General features: G+C 39.9%; 1 protein-coding gene across 4 annotated transcripts; it reads left to right on the top strand.

Moving 5' to 3' along the window:
* The first annotated feature begins 4231 nt into the window (after positions 1–4231).
* epn1a (epsin 1a) lies at positions 4232–23288 on the top strand. Of its 4 annotated transcripts, none has more exons than XM_079836948.1 (13): positions 4232–4640; positions 6290–6439; positions 6833–6933; positions 8905–9063; positions 9163–9291; positions 11039–11159; positions 11413–11525; positions 14707–14778; positions 15273–15356; positions 15746–15998; positions 16110–16265; positions 21292–21543; positions 21628–23288. In XM_079836948.1, exons 3-13 carry the CDS (start codon positions 6865–6867, stop codon positions 22110–22112), a joined length of 1893 nt encoding a protein of 630 aa, XP_079693074.1. In that variant the 5' UTR covers positions 4232–4640; positions 6290–6439; positions 6833–6864; the 3' UTR covers positions 22113–23288. The 4 variants fall into 4 exon arrangements, with proteins under 4 accessions (XP_079693074.1, XP_079693073.1, XP_079693076.1 ...); XM_079836947.1 differs by having other exon boundaries at positions 4242–4640; positions 11383–11525; XM_079836950.1 differs by lacking the exon at positions 14707–14778 and having other exon boundaries at positions 4242–4640.
* Positions 23289–23337: the final 49 nt, after the last annotated feature.

Genomic DNA, 23337 nt, shown 5'->3' with positions numbered 1-23337 from the left:
ATAAGAAATTATACATAAACATACGTATGCACATATATAAAAGAAAAAGAGAAAAGAAAAAGTAGTGTCAACATTTCAGCTTGTCTAATAACAACTTTGCAATTTTTGTCCAACTCTGAATAGTTTTTTCCATTGCGCCGTTGAGCTTGGCAGTGGTACCTTCTAGTAAGACAATGTCTCTGAAATAAGATAGCCAAAGGAAAGTTGTAGGGGTGGATGGTTCTATCCATAGAAGCCACTGATTTAAATGAGCTGGGGTTTTCAACCAGAGGTCAGTGGACCCTCAGGGGTCCTTGAAGAAGATGTGCTACACATGTCAAGTCAAGTCGCCTAGATTTATATACAGGCTGGAGTTTGTTTATGAAGCCTGCAGGGCAACCACCCAGTAAAGCATTCCAATAATCTAGCCTTGAGGTCATGCACACATGTATTAACTTTTCTGCATTTTACATTATGAGTTGAGCATATGTCATAATTTAGATATATTTTTTTTAATTGGAAAATAATTTTTTTTTTTTTTTTTTACAAATCTTTGAAATAAGGCTTTCAAAAGAAAGTTATCAAAGTGCACACCCAAATTCCTAACGGACAACATAGACTTGACAGAGCAGCCATCAAGTGTTAGACAGTATTCTAGGTAATTACTTGCAGAGGTTTTCGGTCCAATAATTGAAACATCTTTTTTTAGTAGGAAATTACTAGTCATACAATCTTTTATATCAACTATGCATTCCATTAGTTTTGTGAATTGGCATGTTTCGTTGTCAGGCCGCAAAGAAATATAAATCTGAGTATCATCAGCATAACAGTGAAAACTATGTTTCCTAATGATATCTCCGAAGGCATGTATCGGGTGAAAAGCAATGGTCTTAGAACTGAGCCTTGTGGTACTCCATTCTGAACTTGTGATTGATTTGATACCTCTTCATTAACTGCTACAAATTGATGGCATCAGATAAGTACGAATTAAACCATGGCAATGTGATTTCACTAATGTCAACATCATTTCTTGCCTTTTCACAAGAATGTTGTGGTCGACAGTGTCAAATGTAGCGCTAAGGCCCAGTTACACTAAGCAGTCTAAAGCAGTCTCAGAACTATGATATGGTCTAAATCCTGACTGTAAATCCTCACAGATACCATTTCTCTCTAAGAAGGAATAAAGTTGCAGCCTTTACTATAACTTTTCACTGTCTGGTTCTTTTGGGGAATCAAAAATGGTTCTTAGGTGAAAAACAGCGTAACCTTTTTTGGAGAAAATGTTTGTAACCTTTATTTTTAAGAGTGTACATGTGTAATGAATGCACATGGTGACTGACTATTGTAAAACATGGAAAACAGTTCAGTTACATGAGAACCATTATATTATCGACTTAAGAGGTGCATGCGATTTACACTGACTAGCTTCCAGTGATTGGAGGTTGCCATCTCCGTTTAAAAGAACATCCCCAATATTGCTTTATGCAACAGTTCCATAAACAAGAAATTCATGTCACTGACAAAAACTGACCAGGTAATTCATATATGTGTTTTCTACTAACACACATTGTTCCAAATAAAGGCAAACTGGAATGCAGAAAACACAAAAAAGATAAGATAAGAAAAAGAATGGAACAGTTGTGTGTATCGACATTACATTAAAATTGTCCTCTTGTTTTGTATGATTTATTTGTTTGTTTATTGGCTGGCATTCTTCAATGGTATTTAACCTGCACATTCTTACCATGAGTGACAAAACTAACAGCTGAAAGCTTGCAGAACCTAATATGACAAACCTCTGCTCAGTGCTGCCAATTCACATGCTCTCTTTCTGCATCTCATTCTCAGTTTACCTTGAACCTCAACTCTCTCTCTCTCTCTCTCTCTCTCTCTCTCTCTCTCTCTCTCTCTCTCTCTGCACTTCACAATTGACTCATTTATACATTTACATCTCAGAAAGATTTTCCTTAATATCTCAAATGCAACATGGCTACTGTATATTACGTAAGGCAAACAATCCCTGTTGTCACAACCGTGGCCGTTTCTGTTTCTCCAGCTGCTCTTTACATGCTTGAAGCTGTTGCTAATACAGTCTGCTGTTGACTTGAAAGAGACTTCATCAATCCCTCTGGACTCATCTCCATTCATAATCAGCACTACGCTTCTGTCACTCCCCTGCTGTTCGGGAATGTCACATGGTTTATCTGAGGCATCATAGAATTAGTCTAACATGTTACCCAATAGCCAAGATACGGAAATAGGTAGCAATGATACATTTGGGTTTGTATTGCAATTACCTGCTAAATGAATTCAAAAATATTTCATATGTATTCTCTATTAAATCTTTTACAAAAGTGTGAAAGTGTTCTTTACCTGTGGTGGCTTTGAGTTCTTCTGCATAAGTGTGTGCATTTGTGAGTGTTTATGTGTATTTTTATTTTCAAGCAGTATTTTAACACTCAGTGTCTGTGTGCTTATAGTCCTTAAATGGTTCCTGCAAAATCATCTGTCATCAACTCGCCTTTTTTATGTAAAAGAAACATGGAAGAATGCTGTAAGACAAGCTCAAAATAAATCTTTTGCATGTTACTTTAATGAAGGATGCAAACTGTAAAAATTATAAAAGTAATATAAAAAATTATAGATTATTGCAGTCGTTTCGCAAAACAGCAGTATATGTTAATTTTATGTTCTTGTGTTCTAAGTATTAGAAATAGCTCTATTTTTAAAGCAAAATTAATTTAAATACGATACCACACATCCTAATTTATAGAGAAAAAGGCCCTTAAATAATCTTTAGAGGTGGAAGTGGCACTTGAGTTCAGCTGACATGTGGAAGTGAAAATGATTCTTGCTTCGGTGCACTTTGGTAATACATTTCCCGCTAGTGCCATTTTTACATATCTAAGCAATGTTCGATGCAATAAAGAGCAATCTCAATCAGGAGACTTGAGAGTGTTTGTAATATTTTATACACCGATCAGGCATAACATTAACAATATAATAACATTAATAACACACCTAATATTGTTGGCCCCTCTTTTGCTGCCAAAATAGCCCTGAACTGCGAGGCATGGGCTCCACTAGACCCCTGAAGGTGTGCTGTGGTATCTGGCACCAAGATGTTAGCAGCAGATCCTGTAAGGTCCTCCATGGATCTGAGTTGTTTGTTCAGCACATCCCACAGATGCTCAATTGGATTGAGATCTGTGGAAAACGCAGGCCAAGTCAACACCTCAAACCATTCCTGAACCATGTTTGCTTTATGGCAGGGCGCATTATCCTGCTGAAAGAGACCACAGCCACCAGGGAATGCCGTTTCCATGAAAGGGTGTACATGGTCACAATGCTTGGGTAGGTGGTACGTGTCAAAGTAACATCCACATGGATGGCAGGACCCAAGGTTTCCCAGCAGAACATTGCCCAAAACATCTCTGCCTCCGCCAGCTTGCTTTTTTTCCATGGTGCATCCTGGTGCCATGTGTTCCCCAGGTAAGTGACGCAACTATATACATGCATGTGTGTGTATTTATACATAATAATTACAGTACACACATATATTATGTAAACACAAACTTTTATTTTGGATGCAATTAATCACAATTATTTTTTCCACAGCACTAGTTTACTTAGGCTATTTAAAGTCAACAAGAAAAAGAAGTTGTAATGCGTCATTTACAGCAAAAGAGGAACTCTTATGAGGGGCCTTTTAATGTTGTTTCGAACAGTAAAAAAGTCTGAGAACCACTGGTGTAGTGCATGTAAATTCGGCTGATTTCATGAGTATTGAATAGCTTACTAGTAGGCTACCTAGGGTATTCCTGCAACCCGGAGGCTGCAGTTTCAGCCAGGACCACATTTTCATTGAGGACACCGCCGTTATGTGGGCACTGCGTGCTATAGCATCACTGTAATGTTAGGAAAGAAAATATCAGAGGGATACGTGTCACCTCTTCATAACTCAAGGCTTGTATAGGTTAACATGACGCCTGGATGGCGCCACAAGTGTTAATAGTACACAGCAGCCCTTGCTGTCAAGATTGTAGACAGAACTCTTGAGTAACCAAAACAGTACAATTTTGTTTGTTTGAATATTCCTTTTCCAGATTTGCACATTTCACAGAGAGTATTTATAAGTTTCGTGTGGTTCGCTGCTGTTAATGTACGGCTAGAAAACCACAGCAATCGTTAAGGTAGTATTTTACCACGGTTCATGAATATTCAAACCAGGGAGCGCGCAAGGGGGCGCGGTCCGTCCGGCTGCGGGGAAACGGAAGCGGAAGTGCCGCCATCTCCTCTCTCTAGCCGAGCAACAGCAGGGTCAGTGTAAATGTTATTTGAGAAAGTAGCTCTATTATAGCATTAAAATCGGTTCTGTGACACGTTAAATGTTTAAATGACGAACGCGACTCGAGAGGCGATAGGTGTGAAGGAAAACCACTGTCGCTTTAATCTGTCACGCACTCACGCGCGTCTCTTTATGAGTTGAGCTAGCATATCGTAACGTTAGAGCTCACGTCTCTAAATGAGTGTTTTTAATTCAGCGCCGTGACAGAGACAACAGCGCTTTCATTTTCTCCCGTCTTCGCCGAGAATAACCCGCTTTCTGGTATTCGGCTGGATGTCTGGTCGTGTTTGAGAGGGGGAACAGAAGCTCAGCGGTAAGTAGCTCCAGCTAGCTGATCTCTAGTTGACTTGGTAGTGATCTCTTTCTATCAGTTTGAGCCTGTGTGGACCGCAGAAGGTTTATCTGGTGCTGAAGTTACTTTCGGATTGTTGTCTAAAGGCTGGGAATAACGCTGCTCGTCTCAGTTGCTGGGTGGTGATCTAGAGAGGTTTGTGCTGTTGTTTGATAGCCCTACTGTCATCTGCTCAGACAAAGATAAACTACACGCCTCTTTAACAGATCTGATACTTCACGAACTGTCAGATTTCACACACACATTTTCAAGAAACAGTTGTCATAGATAAGTTCATTGAATGTTGTTTTATCTTTTCACTAACTTGCTTTGGAAAACCACCTGTTGACCCCTGAATTTACTGTTTTGAATGGAGGTTGAAGTCAAGGTCTGTGGTCTAATTGACAACAGTTCATTCAGACTTTTGTACTTTGCTCCTCTGGCATCCTCAAGGCGCTTGTTATTATCAGGTCAAAGCCTTATGCAACAGTGCTGCATATTAATACACTCTCATGAACTACTATCGCCTGTTCTTTCTGGATTAATCAACACTTTTCAGAAGTACAATTTTAGTACATTTTCATAATTATCATGAAAGTGGTGCTAATAAGTGAACTGGTTTATTGATACAATCAACTTATGTTAGTAACACCCTTATCTCAGTGTTATACAATGTTTAATTTATTAATTAATTTATTATTATTTTTTGTTTGTTTTTAATGGAACAGTGTATTGTACCTTTAGACAAAATATTAAACAATTAAAAAGTTCACTTTTGAGTTGGGAAATTGCATACATTTTATTTCGAGGCCAAAAAGTAAGATGGAATTATCAAGATTTTCATCTTCTAAATCAATGAGATTTTTTAAGAATGCATAACAAACTACTTGATGACTAAGAGAGGTGTACAAATAAAAACCTTTTGTATTATATTTGTGACATTTGAACATGAATTGATGTAGGGATAATAAAGTAAACCTAAGTCGCTTGATTCCAGTAAAGATTTCACAGCAAAAAGACAATGACCTCAAGGTGGACTTCTTTACAATTATACTAAGGGCCTTTTGCTTGTTAAAAATGATTAACTATCAGTCAGATAGTCTATGTATCAAGTATGACACAGTAGACTATATTATAGACCTTATGCGCCAGTTTGTGTTTGAACTTCAGTTTTTTGCGTTCGCTCTGTATATTTCTATGGCATCGCTGTCGAAGAGTAATGTGATGAAAATTATCATGAGCATTGTAATGTTTGAAGCGGATGTCATAATAAAAGTCAGTAGACCGGGGCGTAGAACACAACGAGCACAGGGCCACATAAGGTCTATATGTAGTTAAATATCTGTGAAACCAACGTGAGGTTGATTAAAGTGATTAATCTAATCTGTGTTTTATACATCACAGCTGGTGTGAAGCTTCAGCTTTGTAGTAGTTTCTCTTGGCCTACACCTAGCTGATGTTACAGATGAGTAATGTGCTGTACCTTTAGGCACTGTCCGCTATTAATGCGTTTTCTCTATTGTGAGCGAGTGGAATTGAATGTCTATTGTGTTTTTAAGCCACCATAGTGCTGCACTAGCTTTCATCCCTGTATGTTGTACCTCCTGTCTAAATCTCTGTTCTTCTTGTAGTTGTTTCACCCCACATCTGTGGTTCCGGGCCCTCATGTGGCCGCCGTGCGGAGGTTTGGAACAGTGGACAGGCTAAACACTGAGAGACCCCGACCTGAGCACGCACACGGAGAGAGACCGAGAGGGGGGGAGAGAGACTGACACTCCCAGGTATACACTTCACAGACACTTCCTGGAGCCAGGCTCACACGTCATCAGATGCTCTTGTGTGTACAGGGCTTTTTAGGTTGGGGAATTCCTCGGGCTGTGCTCTCATGGTAACAGTGGTTGTACGGTACTGGTGACGTTCTGTTAGATTGGCTCTAATATGTTTTTTTTTAATTGACGGGGAAATGTATGGAGTCTGGATAGCAGCCAAAGCAAAAGCATTTCTTTTGTGTTTTCTGATAAAGGTTTCGCTGGTACCTCTGTGTCATTCTTGGATATTAAAGTTTGTTTGAATCTCAGAGTCAATACACTCCCATTTGAAAAATGTGTAGCCTTTGTTTGCTTTTGTACCTGTGCATATTAGTGTTTTATTGACATTGTTTTACAATGTCCCAGATTTTGCAGAACCTGATAGCCAGCCTGTTGCCATGTCGACATCATCGCTCCGGCGACAAGTGAAGAACATTGTTCACAATTACTCAGAGGCGGAGATAAAGGTTAGACTTTTACCTTTGTAATTTGGCGTTCGTTTTCTCTCTTCTTCTATTCACATTCTTCTCCTTGGCCTTGAAAAAATCGTATTCATCGATAGTTTTTTAGTTCCTGAAAACTGTTTGCAGTCATTATTGGTTATTTCTGTTTCGGTGGAAACGAACACAAAAAATACTGAGCAAAGATCTTAAATGAATCAATATCACATGTTTTGTATGCGGTCACACCTTTGTTCAGCGAAATGTTGGGGATGATATCCAGTCATGTAAATAAGAAACCGTTCTACAGTCCCCATGCAGATTTCGCTCATGTTCAAATTGGTCATTGACCACACTGTAAACCTGAGGAAGTTGGCAAAACTCAAAAATTTTGAGGTAATCAGTTACATCAAAAATTTTAAGCTAAGAAATTCAATATTCAATATTATTTTGTACTTATTTGAATTGCTATTAACATGAATATTTGAGTAAGCACTGTAATTTCAACGTAAATAATTTATTTTCGTAGTGGAAACTTGGCTTAGCTTTAACTAGCTAATTCAGTAAACACAATGCTTTGATAGCGTTAGCATTGCAATTGCTGAATGAGTATGGTAATATAGGACATTGAACATATATCATGCTCCATTCGTCACCATGATGGTAACCCCCCAAAAAACCCACATTCTTCTAAATTAGCATAGCAAAACAAACACTACTAAATCTCCCACTTAACATTAATCTTGCAAAAAAGACATTATATAACACTTAGCATTTACTCTCCCTTTCGACTGTCATGGCAAAGCATGCTGGGAAAAGGAATTCAGTTTCAGTAAAATTTAAGTTTGTCTAAATTAAAAGAAACAAGTTTGTAAAACTCAAAACAACGAAACAATTCAGGTTTCTTAAAATGTGTCAGTTTTGTGAACTCAAAAGAAAAAGAAAGTTCTAAATACTCATAAAAGTTAATTTGATTAATTCATTTGTTTACCCTACTCAAACCAATTTATTATTTTGAGCCTTAAGGCCCTTTCACACCGGACGCGTAACGGAAAAGCGAAGCGGAAAAACGAAAAGTTTGCATCAAAACCATTCACATCAGCCGTGACGCGAGTTTGCGCCTGTGACGTTTAAGAACACCAACAATCCAAAACATTTGTGGCGACAGCTGAAAAAACACAGACACTTCATTCAGTGAAGACGAGCTTTTCATTTAATTTAAAAGACCGAAAAGAAGGTTTTGGGTGCACCCAGTCTTAAAGAACAGTCTGAAGGGGAGTATGCTAATCTTGTACAGGAGCTAAAACTTTATCATGGCCAGTTCCGCACTTACTTTCAAATGTCCGTGGGACAATTTTAAGTAGCGATTGGTATAAGCCTTTTCTGTCGCTGTGAGTGTTAAAAAAAATCGACATTGTAAGGAAAAAATACACTCATTACACAAACACAAATCTGATAAAAAAATAAAACCATCGCGTGAATTAAATAGCGTCCAGTGTGAAAGGACCTTTAGGATGTACAGTGCAACAGAAAGCTGCTCGTTTTGGTGTCTATGCGATTTGTGTTTCATGCAATACCACACTTTTGACACCTTTTTGCCTGCAAAATTTCACAGAAATGTTAAGGTTAATGTAACCAGAATAGAATAATAACTGCAGTCTTACTTCTAGAGCTATGATGGTATATACGGCGTGATGGCAATTAATAACCTGTTGAGCACGCAGATGTGTAAAAAGCAAACATTAATGCATCAAAACATTACAATTAAATGTAATTTATTGCCTATTTTTAACTTGACAACACTGGCTGAACAAAAATGCAATGTTATTGAGGTCTTCTGACAGCATACTACTGTTTGAAATGTTTATGGTTGCATACAGTATACTGTTTCACATACAGTACTTATTAAAAAAATAAAAAGTAGGCAGCATACAGTGCATTGCGCTGTATTCAGGAGCTGAGCTAAGTTAATTGAATTTAATTTTGTACTTTCTGCAGGTTAGGGAAGCAACCTCTAATGACCCATGGGGTCCCTCAAGCTCTCTGATGTCAGAGATTGCTGACCTGACATACAATGTAGTGGCCTTCTCAGAGATTATGAGCATGGTCTGGAAGAGACTCAACGACCATGGGAAGAACTGGAGACATGTATATAAAGTAAGTTTGCCGTTTTGCTCTTGCCAGTGGCAGATGTGTTATACGGGGCTATAAACAACATGATCTGATTGTATTTTTTTTACTTTCGCTCTTTCTCAGGCTATGACTCTGATGGAGTATCTGATAAAGACAGGATCAGAGCGAGTGGCACAGCAATGCAGGGAAAACATCTACGCCGTTCAGACACTCAAAGACTTCCAGTACATAGACAGAGATGGCAAGGACCAGGTACACAGAAACTGAAATCTTTATTACACACATGCAAATTAAACTGTGTTTTCTCTTTCAATAAGGAAATAAAAGAAGAGCTCTTAGTGTCAGCTTGAAGTGTCCTTCAACATGTTAGTAATGGTTCTCAAGTATGATTCACACACTACAACAATCTCTCGTTCAAGGTCTCCATGTGTAGTCAACTCAAACACCATGACTTTCAACCAAGGCCTTTCTCCCACTCGCACTTAAACCACAAAAACATCAGCCCAGTCTTCAACCCACTAGGTTTTATTTCAGTCACCCTGGTATATTCCTAATACGTTTGTCACGAACACTAACTCAACAACTTCCAGTTCAGGTTGTTTAATTATTCATTCAGATGCTGGACAAAAGAGCCATTAAACCTGTTACTATTGCACACATGCTTTGTACAAAACAAAATAAGTTGATAGATGAAACATTCCTGAATGTAACGTCACATGTTGTGTAGGGCTGTATATATATATAAGTAAATTAAACTACTTTTATTTTGGGACACTCAGGCACAAAAGGATATTGGATGATTTTCAGCAATTTTCAGTACACGACAAGCTTTGCTTTCGATTTTGCCGCCCGCCTTGTGTGCAGTTACTTTTCATACACAAGAAGCGCGTTCATACCTGGACACAAGTAGTTGCCGTGGTAACAAACAACAATACCTTAACGTGCTGACTTATGTGGACTGACTTTTATTTGAGGAAATCTGTTTATAATATAAGCTATTAGGTTTGAATTATTGGTCCTGCGCTGTCTATTGACTCAGTTGATTTGAATATGTCTATAATGGCTAACGTACGTGCTTAAGTGAACGCTCAAGTTTAATACAATGATCATAATGCAAGGCAAGCATTCACATGTAACGTTATGTGATCTATTTTTAGCGGTTGTGTGCTCTGCTGTGGGGGTGTTTCGCAGATTTGTTAGCCTGACAAGCCAGACCCACATCAAGATGTTGGGTCTGGAACCCTCTGCACGCAATAGGATAGAGCTACAACCAACCAGAGCAACGGAGAAGGTGAAGCGGAGCCAGTGGATAGATTAAACTTTCGCCGTATCCGGTCGGCAAAACTCTGAACACATCTTCCTTTCTTAAGAATGACTTCAGTGCCGTTCTTTGTTCTTTTCTCATAGAAAAGCTTAACTCCAGGTCTTCCAGAGTCGCGGCCAAAGCCGATTCGAAAGACCGCTGTTCGCCAGCTTCTTTGTTTACAAGTAGTACGCAGAACCGCGGCAACTCTGACGTCATTATGTTAAGCCCGCCCACCGCCTCTATACACGATGTGATTGGCCTGACCAGAGTTTGGTTTTTCCAGCTTGCAAGCCAACGGGGAGTTGCTAGACTACCCTGGCTGCAAATTAGATTTGCTGCTTCTAGGGTGCATCTAGATTTCTAGGCTACAGATTTGTAGCATTACTACAGCATTTCACCTCAGCATTACAAAATGCGACAACGCACCGGAAGCCCTGGAATGAATTAATGAATGAATAACAGGCGCGCCTCTAGCTCCGTTATAACATCGCGCAAGGCAAATGGGTGACATCTAGTGGAGAAGACTAGTAATTAGATTTATGTTAATCTTATGTTCAATGTTAGTGGAAATAAATATGGAAAAAAATCGATTTGTGGCCTTTGAGAATCGATTTTGAATCGACCACATTTTAAAAAACAATTAATCGAAAAATCTTTTTTGCCCAGCCTTAATGTTGTGTGTGTGTGTTTCAGGGTGTGAATGTACGGGAAAAGGCCAAGCAGCTGGTGACTCTGCTAAAAGATGAGGAGAGGCTACGAGAGGAGAGAATCCATGCACTCAAGACCAAAGAGAAGATGGCACAGACCAGCAGTGGTAAGAACTAGAAGTGCTTTGCAGTAGGAGGGGCTCATGAAGGGGTCAGAGCGGACACTCAAAGAGTTTGTCAGCCCCCTTATAAAAACACTCTTGATTGCACTTCACAGCGTTGGCCAAGTATGGAGGTTGGCAAGCATTTTGCTATGGAAGCACTTTTAGGGACCGATACTCCACCATCTATTGATGCATCATAATGGCTGTCATTTGACTCCTCCCTTAGCATCTTCGGCCCCTTCTGCTCCTGATTTAGGGGGAGGACTGCACTCAGGAGCAGACGCTGAGCAGGCGTGGCCCCAGAGCTCCGGAGAGGAGGACCTGCAGCTCCAGCTGGCACTGGCCATGAGCAAGGAGGAGGCCGAGCAGGTAAAGTCTCTCAGCCAATCAGCGAGAGGTTTTCTGGCTGCAGGTAAAATGTACTACTGAAATGGTTCAGAGTCTGAGATGAATAGTTCGACCAGAAACGGAAAGAGCTTTGTAAGCATACTTAATGTGAAAGTGGATTTAGCAGAAATATATGTAAGGGGTAATCTTCAGTCAACTGGTCATTAGTGCAGAATAAACCCTGACATGGTGATTAAGGCCCTAACGCAAAGCAGAGGGCTCTTGTATCATCCTGAAGGGGTTCCTTTTGCAATAATGACCGGCTGACTGTACATTTATCCTGCTTATTACACGGCTTGAGTTTTTGTATGTAAGGAAAGAAGTTGATGTGATAAGGTTGCACAGGAAATTATTTGTCTGAGACAGTGGTCAATTATACAAACCTATTTGACCGCAAAATGCCATGATTGAACAATTAAAGTATTCCAGGGAGTCGTGTAATAAATTGCTCTAATTAGCTGTGACTTTTGAAACATATTTTTGTTTTTTGTCATTTTAATTTCAGAAAATATCAGAGAATTACAAGTTGTTCTTGCATATAATAATTAGGGCTGTCAAAATTAACGCGTTAACGCATGCACAGTTTCCTTCAGTTTAACGCGTTAAAAATATTTACTGCAGCATCCCCATTTTTTCAGTCATCTTTTAGCTAGCGCTACATTACATGATCACGCTATTATTCATTCAAGTGCTTTTAAACCATTCAGGCACAACATGAAATCTCCTGTCTGTGTCACACACACGACTCATGCACACAGAAAGCTGCTTCAGACGTCGCGCTGGCTGCATTGAGTTCTCTTTCACGCTTGAACAGACAAAAACACAAAATTATGCCAAAATGCCAGCTTTGTCAAGTATCCTCGTAAGCACAGTCTTTAATGAGTTAAATAAAGATCTTAAATGACCGTAAAGAGTTGTGAGGACATTGGATGTCTGTCATATCTGGGTCATGTGCGTCAGGTCTTAAAGGGTTAGTTCACCCAAAAATTAAAATTGCCCCATGATTTACTCACCATCAAGTCATCCTAGATGTATATAACATTCTTCTTTCAGACAAATCAATTCTGAGTTATATTAAAAATGTCCTGGCTCTTCCAAGCTTTATAATGACAGTGAATTGTTGGGTCATTTTTGTCCATATGATGGATAGATGCGCTTTTATGGACTTCAAAAATGACCCAACAATTCACTGCCATTATAAAACTTGGAAGAGCCAGGGCATTTTTAATATAACTCTGATTTTATTCGTCTGAAAGAAGAAAGTCAAATACACCTAGGATGACGTGAGGGTGAGTAAATCAGAGTTATATGAAAAATGCCCTGGCTCTTCCCAGTTTTATAATGGCAGTGAATTGTTGGGTCATTTTTGAAGTCCATAAAAGCGCATCTATCCATCATATGGACAAAAATGACCCAACAATTCACTGTCATTATAAAGCTTGGAAGAGCCAGGACATTTTTAATACAACTCAGATTTTATTTGTCTGAAAGAAGAATGTTGTATACATCTAGGATGACTTGATGGTGAGTAAATCATGGAATAATTTTCATTTTTGGGTGAACTAACCCTTTGAAGAGACAGCAGCCTAATAAACCTTCTGCTGTCTGTGTTAATGTTAATCAAACAACAAAAGACAAAGAGAAAAATACTTTTATAGCTTTAATAGGCTATAAAATATATTTGATCTATTTTTAATATATCATTTATGCAGTGAAGACTGTGAAGTGTTTGATTAACTTTATTTAATTCTGTATTTTTGTTAGATCAAATATTTAAAATCTACTGTCTTTAAGTTGTTACTATAATTTGGAGATTTAATGGGAAACTATTACAATGTAGAAATATATTTAAAAAAACATTAGTTGTCTTTAACTACTATGTACTAACATGTAAATTAATAATTTGATACGATGGACTTATGATGTACGTACATGTTTTTACATTGTACTTATATATTTAAAATACCTGCATGTAATTGCATGTTCATTTTCTGTAATTACATCTATAATTACACTGTTGAGCCTTCCCTTACACCTTAACCCACCCTAAAACCTAAGCGAACCACCAAACCTGTCCCTAACTTTACCCGTGTCCCACCTCAATAGAAGCAAAAGTATTTAGCAATACAATATGAACACAATAAGTACAGTGCACTTTATTTTGATGTAAGTACATAGTAGTTAAGGACACCTAGTATAAAGTGTGACAGCAATAATGCTAATAATATAGCTATGACTTCCCAATCAGCGCTCAAGTTATTATTTTTTTCTGCTTGCCGAATCGGATCAGTAGGATATCTACTTGCCCTTGCTCAGTAGCGGTAGCCTATACTGTTTGCAAACATCCCAACGCCGTCCATGCTGCTGGGATGAATATGTAAATATGTGCTGCATGCTCTCTTCTCAGTGAGAAAACAACAGTTAAGAAAGCATATGATCATAACGACATGGATATGTTTGTACCAGCTCTGCAATTTGGCGCTCGTCACGTCATGTTTTTTCATGTTCTTTTTATATAGCACATCATACAATGGATTGCTTTAAAGCAAGGAGCTTTACAGTATTAAACATGAAAAACAGGGTCAGTGTTTCTGTTAATTAAAATGTCAACTTCACTTTCTACTGTAAAGCAGCTCACCAGTGTGTTCATGTTTTACACCTGTCTGACCTTGACGGACTGAACAAAAAAAATGACCTGGAAAAGACTTTTGGAGCCACGGAGCACATCTAATTATGTAATCGCCATGGACAAATGGTATTTGGAAGGCGTTTATCAGCTTTTTCCAACAATAAATTCTAGATGATGTATGTATAATTTAAAATATATGTATATTTTAAATGATAACATTATCTATTGTTTTTTTTTTGTTTTTGTTTTTTACAATTAATGGTACAAAAAATGTAAGATAGGGCAAGTGGCCATTCGGTCATCTGGCTAAACTCTCACACTGGCCCCAAGCCATCCTTACTGTTGAGCCCTGCTAATAATAACCATGTTTAAAGCTCCCTAAATCTGCCTTCTTCCCTAACTGCCTTCATAAAATAGAAAAATGTTACAATAACACCCATTCAACATTAGGGGCCCTTCCTCTGCACAATTTTTGCACATTTCCCCTCTCACTCCTTCACTCACACCTGTCCTCACCCTGCCCCCCTCCTTCAGACTAGCAAAGACCCTCTGGAAGATGCAGAGATCCGCTACGCACTCACAATCAGCCAGGAGACTCACCAAAAGGTCAGGGAGTAAAAACTCACAGTGGATGAACCTTTCCTTTGCTATCTTCTTCCCTCTCAAATCAAATATCAGCCTAAAATTATATACATGTGATCAGTATGATCATGGAACAATCGAACTATCTAAGAAATACCCAGTAAGTGCTTTTACAAGGTTATAGATTTTCCTCTTGTTAGTCATTCCTGTTGTTTGAAATCTTCTGAAATCTTCACTTTTGCATGATGAAATCAATGTCATTTCAAAAGTACCTCTAATTCTCAGTAATTGTTCTTTCTTTGTAATTCCACCTGAGCTTATCAGAGCAATATCAGAGTAGATGAACTTCCCACTACTTCCAAATGTTGTTCATTTGTGTCCAACTCAAGCCTTAAAACACACCTCTGAAGCTGGTGAGACATGGGAGTCAGATTGCCACAGTTCAGTAGACTCCCTTTCTCACCAGCTCACAGAACTTGGTTCACTATGATGATGTGACGGTGGTGTGTGATTGGCAGGAGGAGCGTCTGCGCAGGGGAGACGACCTGAGGCTGCAGATGGCCATCGAGGAGAGTAAGAGGGAGAAAGCCAAGCCCGAGGAGGTGTGTGATTGTGTGTGATTGTGTCAGAAAGAGAGAGTTCATGCTTGATGAGCTGTTCATCTAGGGCGAGAGCGTGAGGTGTACACATGATAGTGTGTTGTGTTACCGAGGGTTGTGTGTTTGTGTACCTGCCTCTCACTCTCCAAGAGTTACCTGCTCTGTCTGTGTCTCTCACCCTGCGTACGCTCTTTAGCACAACAGAGTGTGTGAGCCAGTTTCACTTTCTCTAGAGTTTCCTCCTTACAATTTTGCCACACTAGCTATTATTAAACTAGTTGCAAGTGTAAGTGTCTGTTCTCTCTGTACAAACAAGCTTCCCTCTCACAACTTTGCTTTGTCGCTTACTACCTTCTGATGAGGACGTTCTTACTGACCTGTCTCTCTCTCAGTCGTCTCTGATGGAGTTGAGTGTCGTAGATCCTTGGGGGGCCCCTGCGTCGGGCTCCGCGGGACCCTCTCCTCCTCCCGCTTTGGCTCCTGCATCTACCGCTGGGCCTTGGGGCCCGGCTGACCCGTGGGGAGCCGCCTCCCCTGCCTCTCCCCCCAGTGCCGATCCCTGGGGAGCAGCACCAGCAACAGTAGTCCCAGACCCATGGGGTGACTCGTCCTCTAGAGTGAACTCTGACCCCTGGGCGTCCACAGGTGAGAGTGTAGAGGATGTGACCTTCCAGTGTCCTCTCTGTCTTTTCCCTGGCTTTTCCTCTTTATTTGTGGTGTCCATTGATCCTTGACCTCTCCTTGCATCCCCTCCAGCTGTGACCCCTCCAAGTGCCGACCCGTGGGCTGCCTCAGTGGCTCCGGCTCCTACCCCGCTCTCAGGGTCAACTGATCCCTGGGCGGAAGGAGCCGCCACTGACGGTCTGACCTCTGACCCCTGGAGTGGCTCGGTTAAACAAACTAATGGCACAGGTATACTTGTAAATGTAAATGCATAGATGCTTATTATCACAGGGATGTCAAATCCTGGTCCTGGAGGGCCAGCTTCTTGCAGAGTTTAACATGCACCAGCAAACTTGCCTGGAAGTTTCTAGTAATCCTGAGGACTATCGTTACCTCATTATCAGTTGTGTTTAATTGGGATTGGAGCTAAACTTTGCAGAACAGTGGACTTCCAGGAGCAGGTATGGACACCCCTGACATGCCAAAAATATGTTAAGTTGCATAACACTGTGTTTGATGGTAATTCATACACCACATTTCCATTATACACTCCCAATTCTGAAGACGAAAAGGTTTTTTTATTTGGTACTGGTTAATTAACTCTTTGCTAAGCTCCGCCCCTTAGTTCCTTTTGCTTGTTTAGACAAGCCCTTGAGAAAGTTTCTTAGGATGAACTGGAGAAAATAAAATGGATATGAATTGTGATGTTGGAAAGTAGTGTTGCATCTGCTGTTGTTTCTTTTTTTTGTTTGTTGTTAATAATGCTGTAAGACAAAACTTTGGAGACTGAATCAGAATGGGAGAAAACATGATGGCCGCTGATAACATTAGTGTAAAGTCACCATTTTACAATCTCCGACAAACTAGACATGAAGTCATTTCCAATGGAGCTGTGTGAAATTTTGTTCATATGCATACGCATACTTTTCAGATCTGATTTGAGCTTTTCTTGCATTGAAATATTTGAACTTTTGTGGCTAGAACGTATCCCGATTTTAATTACTTGCATTGATTGGCCCTACAAAAACTATGCTTTTATTTTAAACATTCATAATTCATTCATTTTACCATGGTGAATAAGACCAATGACCAATTTCAAATTCCTTGTGACTGCCACTAGGGGGCAAAAATGCAAAAGTCGTATCAGAATGTTGGCGATACAGCGAACAGGCTTTTTCGCATAACTGTAACTAACATTTACTGTGAACTGTTTAATTACTGTCGTCACTTCAGTGACTTACTGCACATTTCAAAGTTGCGTTTAATAATGGTGGCTGTACTGTTTAATTCATACACAGCACAGCACCTCGTATTGAAGCACTGTTAACTCTTTCCCTACCATTGACGAGTTGACCCGTCATTCATGAGAAAATGCTTCCCTGACATTGACAGTTTTTACAGCTTTCTGTGTTTTTACTGTAATAAGCTAGGAGGCGCTGTAGAGGGTATGCATTGACGTCACTTACCCGCCAGAAAACACCCCCTCAGCCGGGACTGAGTGGCAGAAGAGCTGCTGCATGACTGGATTTAAAGGGTTACTTCAGTGATTTAAACTGGGTCATTTATGCAGTAGAAATGTGAAATTATTTTAGAATTTGGTGCCTTCTAGACTGAGAAAAGACAGAAAATGTATTTTTGTCTCATGTGGATGAAAGACAACAACTCCCAGAATGCACTTGTTCACTGCCCTACGAGGCCACTCCGTACACCGTCGTTTTGATCTTTATAGTAATACAATCATTTCGTTCAGTTAGAGAATAAACACTACAATTAAAAACTGAACGTGTCTTTTCAATAAAGTGTGAGTGAGCCGAACGAAAGTCACGTCACAGACACAGCAGTATCAGATTTCATTCATCACGAAAAGCTGAGGTAACGTTAAGCGCCAGTCTGGCACGTTTTCAGATCGCATATGGAAGCTAAACTATCACAGGAATTCATTGAAAAGTTGTAACACTCACTTTACTCTGCACCGCGTGTAGTATCCGTGATGATCCGTTATGATTGTCCGTGTGGCCGTCTGTGTCTTACATTCTGTGCGTGAGATCTCTCCCCTATGGGCGTTTTGATAACATTCGGAACAGCTCCATCTAGTGGCTGTAGTCTTTAGCCTCTGGCCAAAAAAATCCTCAGATGACGCAAAATTCCGATATTTGCGTCATCGGTGGATTTTTTCCAGAAATAAAATGCATAATTCTCTCGTCTCAGGGCCATATGAGGGGGGAAAGTACCATTATTCAAATATACTATGGGGTTTCTACTGATACAAAGCCTAATGCTAAATCACTGAAGTTACCCTTTAATTGGGGAAACCACAAAGACGCAAGTAAAACAAACGGTTATCAGTTTAAACTAAAGGTTGGACTCGATATAGTGTTCTTTACAGCTTACCAAAGATGCAGTGATCCATGGATATTGACATGCAGCAGGGAATCCTGTTTTCCTGAAATTTATGTGAGCCTGATTTCGACTCCGGGGAAATACATAAAGCAAATTTGCCTGTGAACACTTTACAGTGAGGAAAATAAGTATTTTAACACCCTGCTATTTTGCAAGTTCTCCCACTTAAAAATCATGGAGGGGTCTGAAATTGTCATAGTAGGTGTATGTCCACTGTGGTAGAAGAAAAAATCCAGAAATCACAATGTATGATTTTTTTAACTATTTATTTGTATGATACAGCTGCAAATAAGTATTTGAACAACTGTCTATCAGCTAGAATTCTGACCCTCAAAGACCTGTTAGTCTGCCTTTATAATGTCCACCTCCACTCCATTTATTATCCTAAATTAGATGCACCTGTTTGAGGTCGTTAGCTGCATAAAGACACCTGTCCACCCCATACAATCAGTAAGAATCCAACTACTAACATGGCCAAGACCAAAGAGCTGTCCAAAGACACTAGAGACAAAATTGTACACCTCCACAAGGCTGGAAAGGGTTACGGGGAAATTGCCAAGCAGCTTGGTGAAAAAAGGTCCACTGTTGGAGCAATCATTAGAAAATGGAAGAAGCTAAACATGACTGTCAGTCTCCCTCGGACTGGTGCTCCATGCAAGATCTTACCTCGTGGGGTCTCAATGATCCTAAGAAAGGTGAGAAATCAGCCCAGAACTACACAGGAGGAGCTGGTCAATGACCTGAAAAGAGCTGGGACCACCGTTTCCAAGGTTACTGTTGGTAATACACTAAGACGTCATGGTTTGAAATCATTTATGGCACGGAAACTTCCCCTGCTTAAACCAGCACATGTCCAGGCCCGTCTTAAGTTTGCCAATGACCATTTGGATGATCCAGAGGAGTCATGGGAGAAAGTCATGTGGTCAGATGAGACCAAAATAGAACTTTTTGGTCATAATTCCACTAAACGTGTTTGGAGGAAGAAGAATGATGAGTACCATCCCAAGAACACCACCCCTACTGTGAAGCATGGGGGTGGTAGCATCATGCTTTGGGGGTGTTTTTCTGTACATGGGACAGGGCGACTGCACTGTATTAAGGAGAGGATGACCGGGGCCATGTATTGCGAGATTTTGGGGAACAACCTCCTTCCCTCAGTTAGAGCATTGAAGATGGGTCGAGGCTGGGTCTTCCAACATGACAATGACCCGAAGCACACAGCCAGGATAACCAAGGAGTGGCTCTGTAAGAAGTATATCAAGGTTCTGGCGGGGCCTAGCCAGTCTCCAGACCTAAACCCAATAGAGAATCTTTGGAGGGAGCTCAAACTCTGTGTTTCTCAGCGACAGGCTAGAAACCTGACTGATCTAGAGAAGATATGTGTGGAGGAGTGGGCCAAAATCCCTCCTGCAGTGTGTGCAAACCTGGTGAAAAACTACAGGAAACGTTTGACCTCTGTAGTTGCAAACAAAGGCTACTGTACCAAATATTAGCATTGATTTTCTCAGGTGTTCAAATACTTATTTGCAGCTGTATCATATAAATAAAAAGTTAAAAAATCATACATTGTGATTTCTGGATTTTTTTTTTAAGATTATGTCTCTCACAGTGGACCTGCACCTACGATGACAATTTCAGACCCCTCCATAATTTCTAAGTGGGAGAACTTGCAAAATAGCAGGGTGTTCAAATACTTATTTTCCTCACTGTATATAAATGCAATATAGTAAGGTCTAAATCTGGGCGATCACTTGTATCAATGTTATATCATCATTATCGACTCGTCCAAAACTTGTATAGTTTTTGTCAGTGTTTATTTAAAAACATCCAATTATGCAGATTATAAGATGGTAAATATTTAATTGATTTGTCACCCTATATATTGTTTTGTTATGCATGGTATTATGATTTTACCCCAAAATTTGACATATTGACAGAAAATGATAACTGCAGATCCACGTTTCGCTGCCTGTAGTCCAGTTTGAATTGCAGTGATCCATTTGCTGCTTTTCTGTAGCTTTCGTCAGTCTGAAAAATATTTGTACAGTCAATCTCAAAGATCTTTCCCATTTTAGATGCGTTTTGTGTGTTTTTCGCGGCATTCACACTAAAAACCAATGCTGCTTCTGTCTTTTTGCCACTGAGTGGGCGTAACCAGTCACTTCGGCTGATGGTGACGTCACGCGCATACCCTCTATTACGCATCTCCTGAACGAGTACAGTATCTCCAGATCAAAACACAGGAAAAAAGAAGCAGAAACGAGCAATCTCATATGTAAGCAGATGCATTAAAAAAGAATGCGATCATCAACAATAAACAGCAAATAAATCAAAATGGCCCTGTGAAATGTTACCGAGTGAAATGTTGACCCATTTAAAGCTTTGAGGGTGTTGATGGATTCGATCTACCTCATCAAAAAAAACCTCAGCTTTTTGCTCGGTTTCCTTTTTTATTTTTTAACTTACACACATTTAGGTGTTCATAAAAACTAGACAAGCTAGAATTCAGTTTTTTTTTATTTTGTTTTTAAAGCAGAGGGTCTGTTCTTTCTTTTAATATATTGCATGTTCAGATATTCATGCTACAAAAATATTCTGGGGGCCATAAAATTGTGAAAATGACCAAAAACGCTGGCGGTGAAAGCTTTAAAGGGAAAGTGACCTTCAAGAGATGGTGCTCGGAATGAAAGTGTTAAATCTTTGGCAATATTTAGTTGTCTAATATGGTGGACAGCAATATTTGCTTTGGTTGATCTGGTCAGTAACGTGTAAGGCGGGGCTTAGCAAAAACCTGTTTCTTTGTTAGTCTGTCACATGATCCTATTGTTAAACTATTTACCTGTTAGTCTTTTGTCTCATTCTTTTCCACACACAGGAGATCCAGAGAGAAGAGGATCCTCTTTGACAGGTGATGTAGGATGTGGAGGCAGCACAGGATCTCCGGTGCCTTTTGACCTTTCATCACTCGGTTCCTCCTTGCCTGTTCGAAAAACGCCAGAGTCATTCTTGGGGCCCAATGCAGCGCTTGTGGATTTGGACTCACTAGTATCATCAAAACCCAAACCTAAACAACCTCCACCACCAAGCATCTCCTCAACATCTCACAACCCCTTCCTACAGACACAGGGTGTGTGTTTAAAATAGCGCACATTTAGGAAAGAAATTGTGTTTGTTTATCCCTCAAACTTTCTATTTTTTCCTTTTCATTTAGGTCCCTCCTCAACAGGTATGGGAGTTACCCCAGGCAGTACCATTTCCAGTAGAGGGGTGTCTCCGACCCCACCTTCCGCTTCTAATCCTTTTGGGGTGACCCCGATGGCATCCATCTCCCCTCAACCTTCTTCACTTGGTCTGAGCCAGCTCCGTACTAGCCCTGTTCCCCCGAATCCTATGCTGGGTCACATGCCTCCAGCAGTGGGAATGGTTCAGCCAGGGATGGCCATGCCAGGAATGGGGGTCCCTATGGCGGCCCCTGGTATGGGCATGGGAATAGTACAGTCCAGCCCAATGGGCATGCCTTTTGGTGGAATATCCCCCATGGGTCCCGCAGGAAACCCCTTGCTTATGGGCCCAGGAGGCCCTGTGCAGCCTGCACTGATTTTGGGCGGGCCGTCTGGGGTGGGCGGTGTAATGGGAACAGGAGGATCCATGGGAGGCGGAACCACAGGCACAAGCACCAATCCTTTCCTTCTTTGAGAGATTTCACCAATCCTACGTTGCCCTATCCACTCAACAACCAACCCAAACCCGCCCTACCAACACAAACTATTTGTGTTTGACAAAAAAAGAAATGTGTACATCTCTATATTTAATGAAAAAGTAAAAACAAAAATGTGTTATTTTCTTTCACAAAACAGCATTTCAATTTTTCATTTTATTTTACACAGTATTTGGAGTCTATTTATTTTCTTTTCGTTCAATTCTTTTTTTTTTCTTTGACAGACATGGATGATTGCCGGGTTCATTCAATGAATGCAGGTTGTTAATATTGTTATATTATTAGGATGATTGTTATTGCTCAGTAACAGGAAGATGAAGATATGGGAGGAGGAAAACAAGCCACTAATGAACTCGACCATATACCCCTTTCTCCCTCTTTCATTGATGAGGTGAACCTCTGATGAAAGAGTACATGAAGGATGACTGACGTGCTTGAGAAGAATTCAGCTGTCCGTTTTATTCACAACTCTACTAAAAATCATCAATAGATGTATTACTTTTAATTTAATTTAATGTATCTTGTGTAATTTATTTTAATCGAATGTGTTTGACTTCTGGGAATGATTAAACCAAGGAAAATCGCACTGGAAATTGCCATTGAAACCGATGCCTGCTTGGTTTCCTTTGACCTGCGAAATTTCAGTCCACGACACGTGGTTCTTTTACACATGAAGAGGGGCTGATGTTTGTATGTGTGTGTGAGAGAGTGTGTATGATGTATCCAGAGTTTTCACTCGGGCCACTGCTGTGCTTCTGATGGGGTTTTATCAGCATAGTCTCACTTTCAGTATAAGAGTCCTTTTCAGCCATTTATTTTTTCAGTCGTAAGAATCAAAGCATTAATTCGACACCTGTTCACGTGAGAAACAGCGCCTGTCTTGCATTTCACTCCAGCACCTTTTTACTTTGAAATTCACACAGAAAATGGGAAAGTGTCAAAGCTTATGGAAATGAAAATTCTCTGAATGATTATGTGAAATCATAATGTTAAATTGGGGGACTGAATGACATGATCCATGCTGTTATTCTTTATTTACTTTCAATGGATTATTTTATATATATGAGATTTTAGAGATGTTTCTCTAATATTGGCTATGGTCAAAAATTGTGTGGTGTTGACTGTGAACATTCACATTTAAAAATAAAATGGAGAAAAAAAAAATCAAAGAAATTTAAGAAATAAAAAAAAATTCACAAAACA

This window comes from Gobio gobio, assembly GCF_949357685.1.
Source record: "Gobio gobio genome assembly, chromosome: 15".
Lineage (NCBI taxonomy): Eukaryota > Metazoa > Chordata > Actinopteri > Cypriniformes > Gobionidae > Gobio > Gobio gobio.
Note: the sequence above shows the minus strand (reverse complement) of the source record. Positions and strands in the feature narration are given on the sequence as shown.

Excerpts from the sequence above, each read along its gene's own strand:
- epn1a (XM_079836947.1), top strand. The coding sequence starts at position 6,865 with ATGTCGACATCATCGCTCCGGCGACAAGTGAAGAACATTGTTCACAAT. Across the intron at positions 16,266-21,291 it reads TAAACAAACTAATGGCACAG|GAGATCCAGAGAGAAGAGGA; the intron begins GTATACTTGTAA and ends TTCCACACACAG. Across the intron at positions 21,544-21,627 it reads CCCCTTCCTACAGACACAGG|GTCCCTCCTCAACAGGTATG; the intron begins GTGTGTGTTTAA and ends CTTTTCATTTAG.